This window comes from Zophobas morio, unplaced genomic scaffold (assembly GCF_036711695.1).
Source record: "Zophobas morio isolate AGI-343-1 ecotype UQ-CSIRO unplaced genomic scaffold, CSIRO_AGI_Zmor_V1 ptg000011l, whole genome shotgun sequence".
Classification (NCBI taxonomy): domain Eukaryota; kingdom Metazoa; phylum Arthropoda; class Insecta; order Coleoptera; family Tenebrionidae; genus Zophobas; species Zophobas morio.
This window is the reverse complement of record NW_026972116.1, coordinates 16,585,055-16,610,326: the sequence shown is the minus strand read 5'-3', so window position 1 is coordinate 16,610,326 and position 25,272 is coordinate 16,585,055. Positions and strand designations below refer to the sequence as shown.

Here is a 25,272-nt window from a genome sequence, read left to right as displayed (position 1 = left end):
TTTATAAATTTACATAATGGGTGCAAGTTTTTGTAGCTATTTCAAAATTGACTATAATTATCGAAGTGCTAAAAATAGTACCTACACGTGGACCTCTTCCACAGAACTAATGTATTTCATTTATTTCGTGTATTACTACTATAAGACAAATAATTTTTGTCAGGATTTTGATGTCTACGTGATAGTTTTTCCAGTTCGCCTCTTCGCTCACCCTAAATGAACTCAATACAGCTTAGGTCGGGTTGTTAGACTGGCTGTTTCGTAATATACTTTTTTTATTTTCAAACCTAAAACAACGCATTATTTTACGGAAATTGCTGATTATTTGAGGCCACTACACAGGGAAACAACTCCAACATGCGAACGGTCCTGCAATATTTGATTATTTTTCGGTGTTTTGAATCAAACTTGACATTTAATTTTTTCTATGCCCACTCTATCTTATAAAAATTAGATAATTTATAGTCATTTAATTGTTAAATATTATACAACTTTTCAGACTAAAGTCAATGTCTCGTCTGTTCTAATCACATTTTTATTATTATTTTATTTTTATTTTTCTTGACGCTTCACAGTGCATAAAATAAGAAAGTACGTAAAGTCTGTAGGTCCGTTTCAAAGTAATAAATAGAAAAATTGTCCACTAAATTGAAAAATGTTATACTTATTTTGCGCAAATATCTGTTAAGTTTCCAGTGAGAACTTTCACGGTCTCACGTGTACCTAATGAATCATTCTTCTTCAAAAACATTATTTCTAATAAACATATGACATGTTGCAAAATATGATATAAAATTTGCATTTTACCAATATCGCTTAGAAGTTGAAAATATATCTATAATAATTAATGTTCTGTCTATATTTAGCCTTGTGTTTATTTTTATATTTTCATAACAAGATACTTAAAGCATATCAATTGCGATAGGGTGGGTGGGCGGGGCTTATATTTAGCCTATTGTTTCGAACCAAGATTTTCGAAAAATTCGTTTTGAAGATATATTTTTTTAAATATCTCAAAAGCTTGGAAAATGGTAAACAAATTCAAACCTGGCGCTATCACAAAATTGAGATTTTTGAAAAGTTGCTTAAATCTCGATGACTTAATTCGAAAAACAAATTGTTAGTGGTCCTCGACCAAAATTTTTGGAAAATTCGATCTGAAAACGAAATTTCTTAAAATGTCCCGAAATCTCGAAAAATTGCTAAAAATTCATACTGAAAAGTAGATGCCTAAAAATCCTTTAAAATTTCTGGGCTATACATATACCTCGACGAGCTAATTCGAAAACAATATGTTAACGATCCTGAACTGGGATTTTCGAAAAATTCGATTTTAAAATGTAACTTTTTAAATATGTATCTCGCAGTCTCGGAAACAGGAAAAAAACTCAGTGAAAAATTGAGTTTTTGAAAAGATGCCTAAAAATCCCTAAAAAATTCTGGGAATTCAATCTCGACGAACTGCTGATCCGAAAAATATAAATTGTTAATAGTCCTTGACATAGATTTCCGAAAAATTTCGTTTGAGAATAATTTTTTTTATTCTTCAAAGCTCGAAAAAAGATTTAAAACAAACGTTAAGATTTTTGAAAAGTTGCCAAAAAATTCTCGGATATGGATCTCGACGAGTTGATTCAAAAAACATACATTGTTCATCATTTACTAAGATTTTCGAAAAATCCGTCACATCTTTGAGAACCAAGTCGCCCTTCACATTTTTTTAGATAACTGAGATCTTATTAGGTTCCTGTACAGTTTTTAGATGTTTTGGATTTTTTACTTTCTATGGGTCCTTTTAGAACTTGTATGTCCTGTGGAGAGTTTAGCTAACCTAGATTTCTAGAATTTTTAGGTCCTTTAAATTCTACATATCCTTGGATTCGTGAGATTTTCATATCTTCTAGACCCCTTAGCAGTGGCGGCTCGTCATATGAGGCAAGTGAGGCGGCGCCTCACAGCATATATCTTAAGAACAGATTGACTTAATTTAAAATTAAAAAAGAGCTTTCAATGCATTTTTAGTTACAAAAATATGTTGAAATGGGAAATCTGTAGATGATTTTTTATTTTTTACGCTTTCTGCGGACATTTTCCGTTGAATACTGTACGATTTATGCCCCGAGTTCTTTAACTGAACCGGCCAGAGCAGCGGTTCACTTGAACCAACGAAGGCCAATCATAGACACGGATTTCCATGACTCAGCTGCTATGCTCCTATACATGAATTCGCTCGGAACTGAGGCGATATCTTCGATGCTTCTCGGCCAATTTCGGCGTACTAATTAAACCATTTTCCCATTTATTTTACAGAATGGTAGGGGTGCAGGGTGCGTGGGTAATTAGCATAAACGTGAATAAAAGCCCACGTGTTGATTTTTCGTGTTTTTGTCTCTTTCATAGGTACAGGGTACAGGTGAGTGAAAAATGAATCCCGAGTACGATATTGCGATATTGTCATGTTGCTTCTTGAAACGCCGTTTTCACGGCGAACCGAGTTAGAACGTAAATTTTGCTAAATATCGAGCAGTCAAAACCGTTAATTCATTTAACTCCCATTGATAAGCAATAAAATCGTCAGTACTCCAGGTTTTTTAAATCAGCCTGGTACGAAACATATAAACGGCTCTGCCGTAGCCGTAATATTTATGCTGAAAGTCTATATTGTTGGCCGTGTCTACTCTTAGGCAATGTAAAAAACACATGGACGACGTCTTCGGGATGTAACGATTTAAAGAATTTCATCCGAAGTGCAAAGTTACTTGAAAGTTCCAAAGTACACATTAAAAGTGCTAGTTTAAACAAAATTTTGACTTGTAAAAACATTGTTGATTAAATGTGTTATGGGTGTTATTATTATTATTAGGACCCATTACTAACTTGGAAATGACCGGTATTCGGGCAAGACTTCTATCATTACTAACTACTAAGACCAAGTAATATGCATTAATCATATTAATTTAGTTAAATTTATTATTGATATTATTATTGTCATACTTATTCTATCATCGCCTCACCACATCAGCCAGTCACGAGCCGCCACTGCCCCTTAGATACTAAATATGCAGTATACATAAGTATTTTAAAGACGTCAATCGAGTAAACAGATTTAAAATTATTTAAAACAGAAATGCTTTAGGTTTTTTGAATTCTTCTAGATCCTCTAAATTCCCGAAATAATCCAGATGACCCAAATCCTCTAGATATTTTAAATCTTCTAGAAATTTTAGAGCCTTTACATCCTTCTAGAAATTTTAGATACGTGAAGTTCTTGAGATTCCTTATTACATTTTTGGACTCTTGAAACCCTGTAGAATCTTTAGATCCTTGGTTTTTTGGATCCTCAAAATGCTTCTAGACTTTTTAAGTTATTTAAATCTTTCACATCATTCAAATCTTAGAGATCCCTCACCTCGTCACCCTTCACATTTTTTAGATAACTGAGATCTTATTAGATTCCTGTACAGTCTTTAGATGTTTTGGATTTTTTACTTTCTAGGGGTCATAAGATGCTTTATGTTCTTTGGATCCTTCTCGATTCTCATGTTATATGAAAACTGGCTAATTTAAATCCTCTAAATTGCCGAAACAATGCAGATGCACCTCTAGATTCTTTAAATGTTCTAGAGTCCTTCATATCTTTAAGATCTTTAAGATCTTCTAGATCCGGTTAAGATTTTTGACATCTTTTGACATATTCTTGGGATTCCTCAAGGTCTTTGAGATTCTGTATAGCCTTTAGATCCCTCTCTTTTTTTTATCAATCTAGTTATTCTATGCCCGCTAAAGGCTTTAGATGATCTAGATAAATACTGGAGACCCTTTAATTCTTCTAGACTTTTTAGATTATTTAAATTCTTCACATTGTTTAATTCTTGGAGATCTTCTACATCGTTTAACTTTTAGAACATCATCACCTTTCACTTTTTAAATATGTATCTCGCAATCTCAGAAACAGTAAAAAAATTCAGTGAAAAATTGTGTTTTTGAAAAGTTGCCTAAAAATCCCCAAAGAATTCTGGGAATTCAATCTCGACGAACTGCTGATTCGAAAAACATAAATTGTTAATGGTCTTTGACAAAGATTTTCGAAAAATTTCGTTTGAAAATATTTTTTTAGTCTTGAAAGTTCCAAAAAAACTTAAAAGCAAAAATTCAGTTTTTTGAAAAGTTGCCAAAAAATTCTCGAATATGGATTTCAATGAGTTGATTCGAAAAACATTCATTGTTAATCAAAAGCTCGAAAAATGGTCAACAAATTCAAAAAGGGTTCGTTTGAGAAATTGAGATTTTTGAAAAGTTGCCTGAAAATTCGGGGAAATAAATGTTGACGAGCTGGTTCAAAAAACATAAATGTTGATGGTTTGATCAAGATTTTCGAAAAATTGAAAATGAAGTAAACCTTTTCTGATTTAAATCAGTAATTTAAAAAAAATGGTACATTATTAAACCACAAAAAAACATGACGCTTAAATTTCAGCAGTCCAGGAATTTCGGAGATTGGCCAATAAAATTACTAGCAAACGACAAAAACGAGGACCTACTTTTTATATTCTGGAAACCATTAAACTCCGAGAAAGAAAATAAATGTACTCCGTAGCTTACGTCCACGAAATAATTTCTTTGGTACTTACATCATATACTATATATTTTCCACTATAACAAAAACAACTAGAAATAATAAAACGTAAATGACGACACGTGATGTACTCGTAAACAGTTTTGTAACACTGTTTAAAATAACACAAACAGTGCTAAATTAAAACAATATGTCATATACAGTTAAAATCATAAAATAACAAATCCCATCATAACAAAATGAAAAAGCTTGTAAATTTGGAGAACAAAATATCGTTCTATTTAAAAGTAAAGACTTTGGGGCCGCAGACTGGAGGCGTTTACAATCCTAACTGGAGGCGTTTACAATCCTAACACGTTTGATTCTATACATTATATTATTCAATACACTGGTTGATTTATTGTTGCTGAAAGAAAAAATCTGGCGAATCAGCCATGTTTCATTTTATTATTTACAATAAAATTTAGGTTATAATTTATAAACCTTGAAAATATTTTTTCAACAATACTTGGTAAACCATAATTTAATACCACGTTAACTGGTACTTCGTCAAAATGCCTAGAATATATATCACATTTTTTCCCAATCTATATAACCTACAATCAGACGTGATATCTGTCAAAGTCGAAGCTGCATGTGTCTGGTGATCTTATTGCGGATGCAATTTGAATTGTCGAGATAGGAAAACAAATGTGTCAATACCGATATTGAAGTTGTAGGCGACTGATCAACATGGCTTCCAACCGTGATTAATTCGAAGTTTGTGCCCAGTTTGACGTGAATAATAATTACACTATTATTTGAACTTTAAGTAATAAATCTTTCTCAATATTGAACGTATTTTTGTCATTTTCGCAACACAGATCACCATATCTAGTTGCATAGGCTGAAAAAAATACAGATTATATTATTATTTCTGTTGTAAACAAATAAACTATAAAAATATTTTCATCAAATATTTGTCACCCTGATAATGACCTATTTAGGTACATGGATCTCCAGATAATGATTCACTCAGAAATATTATCTTATCATATCTTATTCCCCCTCGTGATTCTCCTAAAATTCCTCGTAAAAATGTGCTGTCTAATCTACAAGCAAAGCAATAAACTCTTAATCTGCATAAGAACTTTGACTTACTTATCTCAACTTGTCGAACAAATAAATAATCACTTCATCATTCTTTCGTCTTATGAAGTGTGTCACTTACCGATAACACAAGATAACATACCCAAAATGGCAAAAGTCAAACCGTCTTTCCCAAAATAATATGTGGGTCATCAATGAGTTTGCACAACCGCAAAAACCGCAAGAATGGAAATTCCGCCATCCTGTTAACCATTGCTTCTTGGTTAGCTTACCGCTTGAAATCCCCGCACCTCGAACGTAATTCATCCTATGATTAATTAATACAACGGGTCGAAATTCCGGTCGATGGAACCGTCGGCGCCGTTGTCTCACATAAATTAAAATGAAATATTTGTGCGAAAGGAAACTCAAACAGACGGAAGAATTAAATTCTTATCCATCTCCTTTCAGCCGATCCAACAGATTCGTTGCAAATTCCCCGAATTCTTTCACTTCTGCCAACTTTTCGACCACAGTGATTCAGCAAAACAGATCAACACGATCGCGAACTATAAAACTGATTCATGCTCGGGACGTGTCTGGCTTTAATTAAAACTTTTTCCGCGGCTGTCGTCCGGCGATCGCTACTTAATTCATTATTTTAGTGCGGGCTTTCGGGAATCTCTCGTCTAGGTTTCATAGGGCGTGTTTATGGGCACACTTGGTAGTTTATTGCCGCTGTTACGGCCCTGCATTGCATAGGCTATAATCGTCCTTATATGTTTTATTGCCGTGTATCTCGGCGCAATTAAAACAACAATATCTTGTCGGTCGGGGTCAAGAGATGTCGTTTTACGCCGTTAAAGCGTCAGTTTCTTGACTTTCGATTGATTTGTTTATCTGTTTTCGTCTGGCGTAAATGGCGTTTTTGATTGTTGTTATAGAGTTGGTTTTGCAATAATGCTCTTATTTTTCTGTGTTAGAGGCGCGTCCGGTCGCAGAAATAACCATAATATTTACAGCTGACCTTGTTTGTTTTTATCAGATTATACGTTGTGTCTTAATCATTATTTATTTTCTTAAGACTACTAATTACACGTTCCGAATTGCTTTTTATACGGGTAGACAACTTTGAACTTTTGTTATGTAAATAAGTGATAAAAATAAACAAAGTAATTAATATATCAATAATTGAAAAGGGAATTGATAGGCGATAAAACTGACTGATGCGGGTAAAATCGTGAACAAGAAAGTTGGAATTCTTGGAGTAATTGAACCTGCGTTGGAGATTAGAAGTAGGTCGAAGAACTTTTGTGTCGATCGACTCATAGTTTCTAGGATATGGATGCTGAGACAATATTTTGACGCCAATCGTCTCCCACTCTGTCAGTTTAACTGCTATAACAAAATTGATTTACGCTTAACTGTTACACTACGCCATAAATAAATAAGTGCCGCATGTGTTGTTTGCTATCATTTTCCTTTCGAGTTATTATAGTCGGATTTAATAAAAAGCTGCTGAAAAAAAAAATCAATATAAAACTGTACTATTAAGAACTCTACACGCCATTGTTACGTTAGGGAATAATAAGCCACTTGCATTTTTTTGGTTAATAATAATTACAGTTCATAAAAATTCAGCTGGAAGCTAAATCAAATTGTTTCAAATTGTGCAGCCAATCCATCACTTGACAAAAATGTATTTTCTTTTAATTTTCAAAAAATTTTTTAGTCTTGATTACTTTCTTTCCTGTATTGGCAGGTGGTGTCCCATCACTATAGCCACAAGTGTTTTGCTTTCCCGTGCCCGTAATTATTGTGTTAACCTGCAATTTTGTGTGTTTTTTTTAATTACGACTCCTTATAATTTCGGTCGAAACCGAAGCCAATATTGCCGCTAACCACAAGCACAATTGTCAGAGCTGGAAATGTGGCCTTCGAGGTTAGTAAATAAAAGTCTTTATGGCCGTGGTGGATTTTTTTACTTTAAATTCTAGTTTTAAAAAAAGCAACTTTATTGTTTCACTGACTGTACACCATTCCCACTAATAATGTGAGGACGTCACCTTAAAATTTTGCTAGGTAAACCACATTTAAATTATAGCTTTTACACCTGTTGTTATTTCTAGCATTGATAGATAGATTTTCGGAAGAAAATTAAAAAATTGTACAGGAAAATTTGAAAACGTGTCTTAGAAAATACAAAACCGACTGCTTTGACATTTTGTAAACGCTTTATAAGGTTATCCTAAGGATGTATAAATGGTTATTTAAATTGTATCTAGTTAGCCCTTCCAAGTGATCGTAGTTTTAACCCTGCAAATTTTTGAAAAAAAAGCGTAATTATACACAAAATTTTACTATTTTTCTCACAAACTACTGAACCAATTGCTTCGAAATTTAACACATGTTGAGAGGTTATTATCAGCCTGATAGTTAAAATAAAGATATGTGTGGACATACATAATATAAAACCGATGAGAAAATATATTATCAGTACATGCGTAACTTCGATTGTTTATGTTTATGGGATTCAACCTATTTACAGACCAGCCATACGTTATTGCTCTTATGCTGGTATAAAATGTGATCATGCAATTTGATTCATAAACCACAGCTGTAGGATATGTTATGGCGTCTACTAAAAAAATCTTGAGGAGACGTTATCTAATTGTTGGTGAGAACGATTAGCTAGACTACAGACAAATGGAAACGGAGGACCTATTGTTTCGGACTCTAGTGGTCATGAAACGTTAGGAAAACAAAAAAGTGGCCATTCAAAAGCACTCGGAATTGACACAAATATTAAAATGATAAAATATATGTGAAATGAAAAAATAACACAACTTACATAAGTTGTAAAAGACCGAAAAGACACCAAATGAATGAAACGTAAAATCAAACTCCCCATTTGTATTGAAAAATCTTGTAAGAATAATTTAAAAATAAATACGGAATAGAATCGAAAATACAATATAAGAAACCCGATGTGGCCATAGATGCGAGAAGTACACAAGGTTTAATATTTACTCTCAGATAATCTAGCAAAAACTTGGCAAAAAAAAGTGAATTTCACATGTGTTTTATAGACCTGGAGAAAGCATTCGATAGGATACGTAGAGAAGACATAACGAAAGTGTTAGAAAGCACACCTTTGAAAATTAAGTTAATTAACAATTTCTTGGGATGATTTTAACCTCCGAAAGTGTTTTTTGGCTTCATTTCTTCGAAAATTGTTACCGCTTTTCTAGAATCGCCAAATTGAAATATGGCAATTTTTGAAATATCTTAAAAATCCGATTTTAAAACCGAATATTTCCAAAATCTTGGTCCGGAACCATTAAAACGCTACGTTTTTCGACTCAGCTCATCGATATCTGTTTATCAGAATTTTTTATGGATTTTGAGGCAACTTTGAGGTTTTCAATATGAGATTTCTGACTTGTTCTCGAACACTTTTGAAAATTAACCAAATGATTTCTTCGATTAATTTCAACATCCGGAAGTATTTTTGGTTTCATTTCTTCGAAAATTCTTTGCATTTTTCCAGAATCGTTAAATTGAAATATGGCAACTTTTGGGATATTTTAAAAACACTGTTTTAAAACTGAATATTTCGAAAATTTTGGTCTGGAACTGTGAAGCGCTATGTTTTTGGATTCAGTTGAACGAGATCTGTATCCCACAATTGTTTGTGAATTTTTGAGCAACTTTTTTAAAATTTTAATTTTTCAGTAGGTATGTATGAAATTTTTGACTTGTTCTCAAACATGTTTAAAAATTAACTAAACAATTTATTGGGTTGATTTCAACCTCCAGAAGGGTTTTTCGGCCTCATTTCTTCAAAAATTCGTACCATTCTTCCAAAATCGCTAAATTCAAATACGGACATTTTTGGTACATTTTAAAAATACTGTTTTAAAACCGAATAGTTCGAAAATTTTTGCTCATCGAGATCTGTATCCCACAATTGTTTCTAAATTTTTGAGCACTTTTTCAAAATTTTAATTTTTCAGTATGTATGAAATTTTTGACTTATTCTCGAACTCCTTTGAAAATTAACCAAACAATGTGCTGGGTTGATTTCAACATTAGGAAGTGTTTTTCGGCTTCATTTCTTCGAAAATTCTTAGCATTTTTCCAGAATCACCGAACTGAAAAGTGGCAATTTTTGGATATTTTAAAAGTACTGTTATAAATCCGAATATTTCGAAAATCTTGATCTGGAAATGTGAACGCGCTATGTTTTTCGCTTCAGGTCATCGGGATCTATATCCCACGATTGTGAATTTTTGAGCAACTTTCTCAAAATTTTAGTTTTTCAGTATATATAAAATTTTTGACTTTTTCTCGAACATCTTTGAAAGTTAACCAAATAGTTTTTGCGTTGATTTCAACCTCCGGAAGGGTTTTTCAGCCCCATTTCTTCTAAAATTCTTATCATTTTCCCAGAATTGAAATATGGCAATTTTTGAAATATTTTGAAAATGCGATTTTAAAACTGAATATTTCGAAAATCTTGATCCGGAACCATTAAAACGCTATGTTTTTTGACTCAGCTCATCGAGATTTGTTTCTCAGAATTTTTTGTGGGTTCGTCGGCAACTTTGCTAAAATCTCAGGAAGTGTTTTTCGGGTTCATTTTTTCGAAAATTCTTAGCATTTTTCCAGAATCGCCAAATTGAAATATGGCAATTTTTGAGATCTTTTAAAAATACTTTTTGAAAACGAATATTTCGAAAATCTTGGTCTGGAACTGTGAACGCGGTAAGTTTTTCGATTCAGCTTATCGAAATATACCAGAATTTTTTGTGAATGTTTAACCAATTTTCAGTATGTATAAAATTTTTTACTTGTTCTCGAACACCTTTGAAAATTAACGAAATAGTTTTTGGGTTGATTTCAACCTTCGAAAGTGTTTTTGGGCTTCGTTTCTTCGAAAATTCTTATCATTTTTTCAGAATCGGCAAATTGAAATATGGCAGTTTTTGGTTCTATTTGAAAAACCTGATTTTAAACCCGAATATTTCGAAAATCTTGGTCTGGAACTGTGAAGCACTATGTTTTTGGATTCAGTTGAACGAGATCTGTATCCCACAATTGTTTGTGAATTTTTGAGCAACTTTTTCAAAATTTTAATTTTTCAGTAGGTATGTATGAAATTTTTGACTTGTTCTCAAACATCTTTAAAAATTAACTAAACAGTGTGTTGGGTTGAATTCAACCTTCGGAAGGGTTTTTGGGCTTCATTTCTTCGAAAATTCTTACCATTTTTCCAAAATCGCTAAATTGAAATACGGAAATTTTTGGTATATTTTAAAAATACTGTTTTAAAACCGAATAGTTCGAAAATGTTTGCTCATCGAGATCTGTCTGTATCCCACAATTGTTTATGAATTTTTGAGCCCTTTTTCAAAATTTTAATTTTTCAGTGTGTATGAAATTTTTGACTTATTCTCGAACGCCTTTGAAAATTAACTAAATAATTTGTGGGTTGATTTCAACCTCCGGAAGGGTTTTTCAGTCTCATTTCTTCTAAAATTCTTATCATTTTTCCAGAATCGCCAAATTGAAATATGGCAATTTTTGTGATGTTTTAAAACCTGATTTTAAACCTGAACACTTGGAAAATCTTGGTCCGGAACCATTATCACGCTTTGTTTTTCGATTCAGCTCATCGAGATCTGTTTCTCAGAATTTTTTGTGGATTTTTAGACAAGTTTTTCAAAATTTTAATTTTCCAGTATGTATGAAATTTTTGACTTGTTCTCAAACACTTTTGAAAATTAACTAAATCATTTCTTGGGTTGATTTTAACTTCCGAAAGTGATTTTCGGAGAGTTTTCCCATAATCGCTAATTGAAATATGGCAATTTTTGGGATATATTATTAAAATCAAATTTTAAAACTGAATATTTTGAAAATTTTGATGCGGATTCAATTCAGCTAAATTTTCAGATTAAAAAAGTGGCCCCTTTCCAAACACATGCGAAAATTACCTTGTTCAGTTCGACTTCCGGAAGTGTTTTTCCGCTTAATTTCTTCAAAAATTCCTTCCATTTCTTCAAAATCGCCAAGAAGAAATAATATGTTAATTTTTGGAATATTTTAAAAATCACATTTTGAATCAGAATATTTCTAAAATCTTGGTACGGATTGTGGATTTTTAGAAAAGTTTAATAACAGCTTACTTTTCAAATAAAAAATTTTGGACTTTTGTCGAACACATGGAAATCGCCTAAAGAATTTCCTTTGTTCATTTAGACCGCCGGAACTGTTTTTCTGCTTAATTGGTTCGAAAATTCGTACCGTTTCTTCAAAATTGCCAAAGAAATTATGTCAGTTTTTGAGATGCATAGGACTTTTGAAATTATAAGACCAATGTATAAAAATAAGAGAAACATAAAAGTACACAGCTGTAACTGACATGCTATTACCACAAAAACAGGGCAGTTTTATAGTTTTATGAAATTTCATCCTCGATTTAAAGGGCTATACACCTGACTTATTCTCAAGTGCTTTCCAAGTGGAATTTCATGTTTTATGCCACTGCAATATCGATTATCGCATCTATTATGAACCCTACTGAAAGCATAAACTCTCGTGTTTGTAAACAATTTTTCATGTACCTTAAAGTTAATTTTTCCAGTGTTGCCATAAAACTGAAAAAAAAAAATCATAGTAAATGATTTCTAATAATTTGGAGTTTCCTATGAATTTTTTAGAATTATGATATTTTCCATCTGTGTTCACAGAATCTGTAATTTTACAGGCAACTTGCTCAAACAAGTTATGAGGTTTTTTTACGTTTATATTCAAAGTCATTTGACCGTTGTTTCAGAACTGGAACTATGTGAAGTCCGATTTTTTACACTTTAACCTCTCTAATCCAATATACTTCGATACCTGTCTTAGTGCCTATAATCCTGGATAAACGTGGATATAATCCAATTCGTATTCTTGTGGCTTTCTTTTATCTGCTTTCACTTTTTATTGATGACCCCAATTTTTCCATACTAGTCTTAAGTTTGCAATAACGGTGCCATAATTATTATATTTGCTTGATGTTATAAATCGAGTCGAAGTTACTATGAAATAAAATAATTTAACCATACGTTCAAACCAGAGCAAATTGTGTATTGTTACGCCATATCGAGCGAATACAGTAACACTTGATTATCCGGTAACCATCCATTCACGTCCAATCAGTCCTTTTCCATTTCTGTCCAGTTAATAATTCAGCCGAAGAAGTAAATCAGAGTCAAGAGTATTTTAATTTGAGGCGAATTGTAGATCGTCAATTATCAGGTCGTGGGAACTGGAGTTAACAGTGTCTTCGAGACTGTCTCCACTGAACTGCAACTGGACCTTTGTAAAAACCGTCGATAATTGGACTGAATCCATCGAAGGACTGTTTCTCAAATTAGAAAATCTAGCGTTAAAAAAGCATTTTCCCCAACAAAATAACCCCGAGTTGTAGTTACGTCATTAAATTTCTCCTTTTGCAAGTTTGAACTTAATTAAGGCAAACGTACTTACAAAAACGTGATTAATTTTCGATCGTCGGAATTGAGCGAAGATGAAATCGCATGTACTCAGTCGCACCGAGTTGGAAAACAAAATAAATTAAATTATATCCCGAATCGCGAGTTGAAAACTCCGCGTATTCATTAGGAAAGTTTGAAGTTGGAGTTGGAGAAAAGTTTGTTTTGAAGGAAATCCAACGGAAAGTTATCCAACTTGGTTTAATGGAGATAGTTGAGGCAGACAGACACGTGCGTGTGCAAGACGACAGACTCCATTTTCCTGTGTAAACTTTGCGCAAAGAGCAGTTGTTCGATTCGGCGAAGTTCCACTTCGTGCAACTTTACCGGCATCTGCTGCAACTTTCACGAGATGCTTCAGCTGGGATGAAACTTGATCGGAAAGTTGGAGATCGATCGAGGTGTTAAAAACCGCAGAGCATTATTATTACGGAGTGCCAAATTCCTCGGAATTATTTATGCGCTCCAACTTGTGTCTAGGCTTTTCGAGATTCTCCTCGCGAACTATGTTGGCACTGTTCCACCGCTAATATTTAGATTTGCATAGAATTTTATATAAATCAGGAGGAGTTATATTTGTGGATTGGGTCGGGTATAAATAATGTTTTATTTATAGACCAATGTTTTTGTAAACATTAAATTTTCCGTGGCCTGTTCCTATGAACGAGTGGGTTTTTTTCGCCGACTGGCGTAATCGCCATGATGATGTTTTTATAGTGTTTTCATTTGCATAAATTATTATAATATCAGATTTCTAATTTGTTCTAGTTTAGTTATGTCGTATGCCGTACCAAGTTCGAGCGTTTCTGGTGGTTCGGGGTTAGTGAAAGTGCACTGCACTCGACGCCCTTATTGATATGGTATACGAGACCTGTAAATTCTTGTTTTATGGCAGGTGTGTGCCTGGAAAACTTCTTCGGGCTCGTAACCTTGTCCACCAAATGTGATAACCGGTTTATCAGCCTGACGTACATATTTTGCCCACATTTAGCCGTTATCGTAATTTATGCAGTAAAAGTGATTTAATTAGATTGTAAAGTGAACCAAGAACCATTAATAAAACATTTAGAACATTTAGATAATTGGTCGATTTTTTTATTCAAATTAATGAAAGTGATTGCATTTGAATTTTAAGAATGTGCGGATCTCAAAAGCAAAGAGCAAAGTCCGTTTTTTTTGGGAAATCCAAACAATCCTAGAGAAACAAATCTGACTTACATACTTCTTCGAAAATTTATTACTGTTTACCTACAAATTTAACTTTACGTTCTTTCACTGAAAATGGTCGTAACCGTTTCATTAATCAACAGAAACACATGCATCAGGTGTGCGTAGGCTAATTTTTATTCTATTTATCTTTTGATTGGGTGTTGTCGGCGTGACGTAATGTTTCCCTAGCGACGTGCTATGCGTAACAATTACGTACTCTACATGGTTTTAAACGAAACGAATATATAAAGAGAAATTTATAAAACCATTAAAAATACATTTTCATTAAACTCCGAACTGAGGTGAAAAAGACCGGCAGGTGCTTCTTTAAAATTTTTGTTATGTAAAATCTTGTCAATCCTAACGAACGACCGGATCCATTGTGACACAGTAATTAATCCCCGTTTTTAAAAACAGCTTTATGAAGGTCTCAATATCTGTGAACATATCGGTTTTCCTGTACACATTTTTAGCTGTCTTTTATTCTCAGCTGATTATGTGGTGTTATCTGATAACGAATTACGTCTTTATTGTAATAAGACATAAGAGATTCAAATAGTATGTGCCTATTATGACACAAATTTTCATCATCTTGCCAGTCGAAACAAGAAATTTCAAGAAATATTTGCCACATTAATAAAACTGCCAACATATGTATTACAATGTTTACTTATTACGTAAGACGAATTTTCTTACTTTGTGACCCGCTCCTACCCCAGAACAAGAAAAAATAAGAAAATGTATAACCCCTCTCCACGTTCCAAATCTCGCGAAAGATAAAAATAAGGTATTTTCGGTACCTACTAATCCTAAGTGACGTTAATGAAAATATGTCGATTTTATATTGCGAACAAGAACTTTTATTCAAATAATATAGCTTAAATATCAACAATAACATAAGCTTTTATAACATTAATTAAATAAAAAAATAAATGATCATGTCGATTCTCTTTTATATTTAAGACCATTTTATTAAGATAAAATCTTACATAATACGTTTTTAGACCTCCTCCCTTCTAAATAAGAAAAAATAAGACATTATCCAACTCCCCCCATAAAGCTCTTACGTAATAACTTGTTTATATTTGATCTGGCATGGAGTGCCGAGAAATCGGATGAACAGTCAAATGAATGTTCCAAAAATGTCTTACTAAAGCGCAAGACTGTGGCTGTTTCTAGTGAGTTTTGTCAATTGAAAATGTGCCGATCAACATTTTAGCAAGGACACGTATGTCAGTACTGACACGTGCAGTACTGATGATAAAAATTATAAATAATACCAGTCACAGTGTAAAAAAAATGTGACATGTGGATTAGTCGAACCGGCGACCTTTTTTTAGTAATTCATTAATTATGTCTAAAGTGAAAACCTCACGAATCTAAGGATCTGTAGAATTTCAGGGACCTAACAATTGTAGGGATCTAGGCTAGCTAAACTCTTCAGAGGACATACAAGATTCAGAGTGAAGAAAGTAAAGGATCTAAAGGGTCTAAAGGCTATACAGGAACCTAATAAGATCTCAACGATCTAAAATACGAGATCCTGAAAGATATTTTCACATATTTACACGATGTGAAGAATCTCCAAGATTTGGTATGAAGGATTTAAATAATACCAAAGTCTAGAAGAATTAGAAGATCTAGAGGATTTTAATTAACCAAAGCCTTTAAACATAGAATATCTAGAGATATCCAAAAAACAGGGATATAAAGGCTCTACAAAATGTCAAGGGTCCACAGAAATCTGAGGAATCTCAAGAATATAAAAGATGAAAAAGACCTCAGGGATTTAAAAGATTTCAATGATATCAAGGATCTAAAATCTCTAGAAGATTTAAAGAGTCTAGAAGATTTAGTGCCTCTGTATTATTTTGAAAATTTAGAGGATTTAGATGTCATACTGCATGTTCTTTAGTATCTCAGGGATTTGAAAGATGTGAAACGAATCACAAATCTCAGAATCTGTAGAATTTAAGGACCTAACAATTCTAGGGATCTTGGTTGACTCAACTTTTTAGAGGACGTACGAGATCCAGAAGGATTCGAAGAAAGTAAAGGACCCAAAGGATCTAAAGGTTATACAGGAAACTAATAAGATTTTAGGGATCTAGACAATGTGAAGAGTGACGAGGTTCTGGAAGATATTACGGCCGTCATATATTTAGACGGTGTAAAGAATCGCCAAGATTTAAATGATATGAAGGATACAAATAATACAAAACTCTTGAAGAATTAAAGGATCTAGCGTATTTAAAGGATTTTGATTAACCAAAGTCTTTAGCGAACATAGAATATCTAGAAAATCCAGAACAAATAAACAGGGATCTAAAGGCTCTACAAAATCTCAAGGATCCAACAAATGTGAGGATCTCAAGGATATAAAACATGTTAAAGACCTCACAAATTTAAAATATTTTAAGGATGTGAAGGATCAAAATCTATAGCAGATTTAAAGGGTCTGGAGGAATTCTGCATTATTCCGGAAATTTAGAGGAGCTAGATTAGTTAGTCTTCAGATAACAGAGGATCTAGAAGGATCCAAAGAATCGAACGCATTTCTGTTTTAAATAATTTTAAATCTAGGTTGACATCTGTAATATACTTATGCATATTGCATGTTATACAGTATCTCATGGATTTGAAAGATGTGAATTTAACAACCTCACAAACCTAAAAATCTGTAGATTTTAAGGACCTAACAATTCTAGAGATCTTGGTTCACTAAACTTTTCAGAAGGATTTGAAGAAAGTAAAGGATCCAAAGGTCTAAAGGCTATACAGAAAACTAATAAGATCTCAGGGATCTAAAAGATATGAAGGGTGACGAGGTTCTGAAAGATATTACGGCGGTCATATATTTAGACGATGTGAGGAATTTGCAAGATTTAAATGATATGAAGGATTTAAATAATATCAAAGTCTATAAGGATTAAAAGTTCTAGAGTATTTAAACGACCTTGATTAACCAACGTCTTTAGCGAACCTAGAATATCTAGAACTATATAAAAAAAGGCAGGGATCTAAAGTCTCTACAAAATCCCAAGGATCCAAAAAGTGTGAGGAATTTGAAGAATATAAAAGATGTCAAAGACCTCACAGATTTAAAAGATTTTAAGGATATTAAGGATCTAAAATCTATAGAAGATTTAAAGGGTCTAGAGGATTTGGTATATCTGTATTATCCCGGAAATTTAGAGGATCTAGATTAGCCAGTCTCTAGATAACATAGGATCTAGAAGGATCCAAAGAATCTAACGCATTTTAAATAATCTAAGTTGACATGTTTTCTACTACATGTTATACAGTATCTCAGGGATTTGAAAGATGTGAACCTAACAACCTCACAAACCTAAAAATCTGTAGAATTTAAGGACCTAACAATTCTAGGAATCTTGGTTAGCTAAACTTTTCAGAGGACATACAAGATCCAGAAGGATTCGAAGAAAGTAAAAAATCAAACGATTTAAAGGCTATACGGGAGCCTAATAAGATCTCAGGGATCTAAAAAATGTGAAGGGTCCTTTTTGAAAGATATTACGGCTGTCACATATTTAGACGATGTGGAGAATCTCCAAGATTTAAATGATATGAAGTATTTAAATCATACAAAATTCTAGAAGAATTAAAGGATCTAAAGGACTTAAAGTATCTTGATTAACCAAGGTCTTTAGTGGACATAAAGTATCTAGGAATATTAAAAAAGAACCGGGCATCAAAAGGCTCTACAAAATTTCAAGGATATTAAAAATTAGAGGAATCTCACGAATATGAAAGATCTTAAGGATATGAAGGATCTAAAATCTATAAAAGATTTAAAGGATGTAGAGGATTTGGTGCACCTGCATTATTTCGGGAATTTAGAGGATCTAGATTAGCCAAAGTCTTCAGATCTTTTTAGGTTGAATATTATTGGACCTTGTTTTTTTGAATTCATTAATGTGTCATACTTTAATCACCTACACTCCACGACTGCCTTTGATTCAAAGCATTATCTTACGGAAACACATTTAGTTAATTCGTTCTCATATTTGGTCCGGCACGGAGTGCCGGGTAATCGGGTGAACGGTCAAACAATTACTTTAAAAATATGAATGCGTTGATCCAGCATAAGTAAGTTTTCTAATTGGAGAATGTTCCGATCAATATTTCAAAGAGGACACATTATGTCAACATATAAATAATACATTAGTATATAATATAAGTACAGGAGCATGTTATTTTATGAAATTTAAATAGCGTTTACTAAAAAACATCTTCAAATTTTTGGTGAGGATGATTAGACAAATTTTGGTTAGTGTCAGTATCATAATCATTTATGCAAGTAATTGCAAAAGAATTTTTGAAAACTTTTCAAACATTTATATTTAGATTTGATTCTGTTTGTTCCAGTAGTGGAACTAGGTACATTTGAAATACATATGTGGGTTGTGGGTTATACAGCAAGTAGATGTTAGTAATTTATGAGGAGTGGTAATCGTTGCGGTTTCTTGGATGGCAGCAATTTTAAATGAAACCCATTATAACCTAAAAAAATGGGGAAACAGAAAACCTTAGCAACCTACCACAGTGTTGTTAAATGCTATACAAGCAACTGTCCACAGGGTTTGACGTATGTTGAGAGTTTTTAAAGTCATTTAAGTAATTATTAAATTCAAACAATTAACTTTTAACAATCGAAATGATGAAAAAAAAGATGACGCGTGACGCTTTCATGTTTGCGTAAATTTCAGGGTGGTATTCAGGAAAATAATTGTTAGAGCTGAAGGTTGAGATAAAATAATTTCACGTGCTGAAAGTCAGTTACCTATATAGATAAGCACGCACATTTGCAGACACCTCAGTTGATCTAATTACCTGTACGGCCCTGGCCTTACTCGCCGCTTTTGGGTTGAAAAAATTTATCAGTATGCAAAAATAGTGCGCCTGATCTTTGTTGAATCGTTTCGTATTTGCGTTTTTTGCGAGGCAAACGTTAACCGGTATCGCGAGCGTTAGGTCAATTAACAAAATGATCCAAAATTACCATAATTGCTTCGTTTTTCAGGACCTGACTGTAACGGACGACACTGTGCTGGAGGCTCATAACGAGGATCCCGCATTGGTGCAGATGCGTCTTATAGGCGACGGTGGTAAGTCGTTTATTTGTAGCCATTTTTAATCGTAGCGCGAATTCACAGTGCAATGCCCCAGTTTCGAGCGTGGCGAACCACCATCACGCAACGTTGAATAATAAAAACGTCTTCCTTCGATGTAAATGTATAAGAAGTTATCTTTGTCTTTCTCGTGTCGGATGACGCCGCATTGTTTCGACCGACTGAATTACGATATGAATTATTCATGACAGACATAAAATGTAGGTATTTATTCATATGGAGTGCGACGTCCTGCTTCAGGCAATCAGGTCGGAGCTTATTTATGCGTCTTCGCTGAAGCCGGTAGTGAGCAACATACCGTAAGATTATCTACAGATAACGAAAATACCATCAACACCCACATTCATAACGGGCTACTGATAATTGGACGTGGACACATACTTTTAACGATTTTAATTGGGACCAGTAGGCACGATTTTTTTTTTTTAAACGACGTGAATATTTCAAAACGACACGTGTTTGGGACAGCGATGGGCTGCAAACTGACGTACATTAATAATCACTTTTTGATGAAGTTTTAAAAACAGTGTTAGCCGCTGCTGGAAGTATGCAAATTTAGTCGGTTCACACAATAAAAATTGAGATCTAAACGGTCTATTTTTAAATTGCACATTAACTTCGGTAGATAACATCAGTATTTATAGTGGCGTTAATCTAGCCAAAGTCAAAAATAAACGGTTACGTGTCAGGGAACTTCTCTCAATGTTGGCAGCGTTGCAACATTTTTAGATCAAGAATTCTATTGACATGTGCGTCAAGGTGGCACTTCTGGGAATATTACCACCCATAAAACGCGAAAAATAACCATTTAGTCTATCTATTCGACATTTTAGCTTGTCATTGTATTACTACAATGCAATGTGATAAATAGTTTTGTATGCAAGGATGTACGCGGGGAACCACGAGGTTCCTATCTGAGTGCATTGCTATTTCTCACTTCACCGATGACATAAGCATGAGTGTAAAACGCTTTCGGGTTATCGCGATTTAAAATTACTCTTAAACCGCAACACCACAAAATTCCCGTGTTCTCGTGTTAGTTGAATGTTTACGTTTGCTTTCTTTTTCGGGAATTTAACGAATAGGAACAATGCGCTTTCGCGTGATGACTCAAATATGCAGACATGTTATTTACATGCAAGAAAAAGCAAAAACTGCTGTTCCGCATGTGCAAGCATATACGTGGATACGTTCTGTAAATAAAAAGAAACCGTTGATGTACAAACAGTGGCGAAGAAAGAAAACGGCTGAAGGCTATTTTTCGACGAATATATTACAGTGTCGTTGCACCAAGGTATTTCTAGCAGGTGTCTTATCTCCCGGAACTTCGCAAACATGTTATGTGTAAATCTAACCGTAATTATAGGAGGTGATAAGCGTAGTGTTTGTTTAATTATTCATTATTTGTGTTCGGACTCGGAGCAAGTATCAATATTTACGCTTGTCGAAATTCTTGGCAACGGCTTTGTGGCACCGAACTACTTCTCGGAATTATACTTTTTTACACTTTTCTAGCAAAGTAATTATTTAGATTAAGAGTGGGTGGAATGTTTACATCGCGTTTTATCAAAATATTCATTTTATTATGATGCATGCCTCGCACTGTTTTAAAGTTGAAGGTTAGCTAACAGACAGTCGTTTACCCAGATTTATTTACATGGGTGGTTCTAATATATTTCTTCCCTTCATTAAAACGTCACGAAAATAACGTTATATCCGTTTGGCTGTGAGCACTTTATTTAAGTAAATTTTAATTAAGTGAGCTCGTTCCATTTTTATACTAAAACAGACACGAGGTCATGGTCAATTATGTTGCGTCAAGCCAACGATTGTTCCGCTGCAACTGGACAGTAGTAGGTAGAGTTTATTTGTTGCGATGATGCAGTTTAAAGTTTAAAAATGTTCCATACACCCACAGGAACTCTATCAATTTTTTATTTATCTTATCAATTCTGAAATACATGGCAAATAGTTATTCCACGTACATATAATACATGTAAACAGTGTTAATCATAGTACTAAAATTGAGTAAAATGTGTAAGCACTTGAGTAATTTCATGGAATTTTAGTTGCCGTTTTATTTGTTAGCACATTTGCAGTTATATTGTTTACTTTTGAGTAATCCGGGTACTTTTAAATTTTTATTATTTTGCCGAGAAATCAAATGAAGGTGCGATTTGTATATAAATAAATACCACTATACTAAACAGCGTTGTTAATTTTATAACTAGTTAACTGTTTTAAGTACTTGTCGAACTTCCATTGATTATCTTACAAGTGTATAGTGGAAATTATAATTAAAATAAAACTTTAATTTCGCCTTTGAGCAAGCAACCCAACTGTGTTACTAACTCTCTAGAATTTGTAAAGCCTCATGAAAGTTCGAGGAGTTCGAACCACGATAATTCTATCAAACTAGTTTCCAGATACAAAATAACAAACTCGTTGCTGAACACGAATTAAAAGTTTCAAATTCGTATAAGTGGCTTACGCAAAAAACTACAACCACTAGTCTTTGTAACAATCGTTGTACTTAGTTTTAGTTGTTCAGGGGAAACATACTGGATTAAATATGGATAAACGGACTGCTGAAGCGATGAACTAAAATGTCTGATTCATAGAACCTTTGTTTCTTTTATGCAAGCATTCAGACAGAAGGTCAACACTTTCAACAAACATTTTTGGACACAGAAAGTCATTAATTCGACTAATTCCTGGTGTTTAATTTATGTTAGTGTATTCAGAATGGGCGTAGATAATTCGTAGAACGATTGTCTGTGTTGACATTTGGCTTCAGAACACATATACTCTTAACTGTACTCTAATAAAGCTCTAGTCCGACAAAGATAGAAATTCGTCTTTTTTACGAGCTCAGACGAATTGTGTCTTACCAGTTCTTGGCAAGAAACCCCCAACTTAAGATATTTCATATTGTACACGAATTGCTTTCTGTAATTTGGGTTTTGTTTCGTATTTCACATTATTCAAAGTCTTAGTGGATCTTTTGCGAAATAACAAACGGCAAAATTTTAGGAGCAGTCGAACGAAAAGCTCCTAACACTCGTGAGAAATGGGTAAAGTCGTCGTGATCTTGACAGTTATAATTTGGATGTTGTTACATTTGACGCTATTTTAAGATGTTTTTAGTAATTTTTTGAATCACTCGTCTTGGCAGCTGCAAAATATTTTTTTGGTTTCTTAAAATTCAGTTCATGGAAGTCTTAATTAATATTAGTTTCCCTAGCAATCTTAATATTTTTTAAAAATCATTAAAGTTTTAAGTCGCAACGTTCACATTATAATTTGAAAACTACTGATGCTTTTTGTTACGTACTATTTTTCGGTGACTGATAATGACTTAAAAAAATAAATCTGTTCTTTGGGAACTGTGCTGTGTTGTTTCATTTATTTAATGTAGATAAATTTCTTGAAGTAATTTGAAAGAATCTCGGGGATTTTTTGTGTCTGGTTTTTGAAGTATTTTGAAAGCATCTCAGAGACCCCTTCTGATTTGGTTTTGAAGTAGTTTGAAAGAATCTCGGGGATTCCATGTGTCTGGTTGTTGAAGTAATTTGAAAGAATCTCGGGGACCTCTGATGTTTGTTTTTTAGTAGTTTGAACAAATCTCGGGAAACCCTTTTGTTTTGTTTTGAACTAGTTTAAAAAAATCTTGAGGAGTCCTTGTGTAGTTTTTGAAGTAATTTGAAAGAATCTCCGGGTCCCCTTTTGTTTTGGTTTTGAAGTAGTTTGAAAGAATCTTGGGAACTTCAAGTGTCTGATTTTTCACAGACCCCGTTTGATTTGGTTTTGAAATACCTAGCTTCAAAGAATCTCGAAGACTCTATCTGGTTTTTGAAGTAGTATAAAAGAATCTCGGGGAATCCATGTGTCTGGTTTTGGAAGTAATTTGAAAGAATCTCGAGGACCCCTTTTGATTTGTTTTTGAAATACCTAGCTTCAAAGAATCTCGGAGACTTCATGTGTTTGGTTTTTGAAGTACTTTGAAAGAATCTCGGGGACCTCTTATGTTTGGTTTTCGAAGTAGTTTGGATGAATCTCTGGAACCCCTTTTGTTTTGGTTTTGAACTAGTTTGAAGGAATCACGGGAAGCCTTTTTGTTTTGAAGTAGTTGTCAAGAATCTTGAGGAGCCTTTGTCTTGTTTTTGAAGTAACTTGAAAGAATCTCGGGGTCATCTTTTGTTTTGGTTTTGAAGTAGTTTGAAAGAATCTCGGGAACCCCTCGTGTCTAGTTTTTGAAGTAGTTTTAAAAACATCTCGGAGACCCCTTTTCATTTGATTTTGAAGTAGTTTGAAAGAATCTCGGGAACTCCATGTGTCTGATTTTTGAAGTAGTCTGAAAGAATCTCGCAGACCCCTTTTGTTTTGGTTTTGAAATACCAAGCTTCAAACAATCGCGGAGACTCCATGTGTCTGGTTTTTGAAGAAGTTTGAAAGACTCTCGGGGACCTCTTATGTTTGGTTTTCGAAGTAGTTTGGATGAATCTCTGGAACCCCTTTTGTTTTGATTTTGAACTAGTTTGAAGGAATCACGGGAAGCCTTTTTGTTTTGAAGTAGTTGAAAATAATCTTGAGGAGCCTTTATCTTGTTTTTGAAGTAATTTGAAAGAATCTCGGGGTCATCTTTTGTTTTGATTTTGAAGTATATTGAAAGAATCTCGGGAATCCTTTTTGATTTATTTTGAAGTATGTAGTTCCAAAGAATCTCGGAGACTCCATGTGTCTGGTTTTTTAAATAGTTTGAAAGAATGTTAGGGACCTCTTATGTTTGGTTTTTGAAGTAGTTTGGATGAATCTTTGGAACTCCTTTTGTTTTGGTTTTGAACTAGTTTGAAGGAATCTCGGGAAGCCTTTTTGTTTTGAAGTAGTTGAAAAAAATCCTGAGCCTCCCTTGTCTTGTTTTTCAAGTAATTTGAAAGAACCTCGAGGAAAACCTTTGCTTTGGTTTTGAAGTAGTTTTAATGAATATGGAAACACCTTTTGTCTGGTTTTGGAGTAATTTGAAAGAATCTCGGGGACTCCCTTTTGTCTTGGTTTTGAAGTAGTTTGAAAGAATCTCGGGGACCCCTTGTGTGTGCATTTAGAAGGAGTATAAAAGAATTTAGAGACCTATTTTGTCTCGTTTTTGAAGTAGTTTGAAAGAATGTCGGGGACCTATGGCGTTTGGTTTTTGAAATAGTTTGAAAGAATTTCGAAGAGCCCTTTTATGTTGGTTTTGAAGTAGTTTAAGAGAATCTTGGGGACCCTGTGTGTCTGGTATTTGAAGTAGTTTGTAAGAATTTTGGGGGACCACTTCCGTTTTGTTTTTGAATTAGTTTAAAAGAATTTCGGAGATCACTTGTCTTGTTTTTGAAGTAATTAGAAAGAATCTCTAGAATTCCATGCATCTGGTTTATGGCGTAATTTAAAAGGATCTTGGGGTCTTATATTGTCTTGGTAGCAAAATATACTGAGCTTATTTTTCATAAGGTGATCTTTACATATATCTAGAAAGTAAAAGGATACCGCTTGAATGACTACTTCAAGTAGAATGCCACTCGAATTTTATCTATCTCTTCGGATAGATACACGTATTCTGCTTCTATAGGTACCGTTTACACTATAGCTAATATAAAGTAGTTTGAAAGAATTTCGGGAATCTTGAGGATCTCTAGTCCCGTTTTTTAAGTAATTTGAAAGAATTTCCGGGACCTCTTTTGAAGTA

At 33.6% G+C, this 25,272-nt stretch overlaps 1 protein-coding gene across 1 annotated transcript in view; it reads left to right on the top strand.

Annotated features, from left to right (window-relative positions):
• The window catches only part of LOC135127052 (lysine-specific demethylase 3A), a 290,069-nt gene that overhangs the window by 165,944 nt on the left and 98,853 nt on the right, over positions 1–25,272 (top strand). The window contains exon 5 of the mRNA XM_064053353.1: positions 19,442–19,526. Coding sequence (XP_063909423.1) covers positions 19,442–19,526 — 85 coding nt within the window. The remainder of the gene's footprint in view (positions 1–19,441; positions 19,527–25,272) is intronic.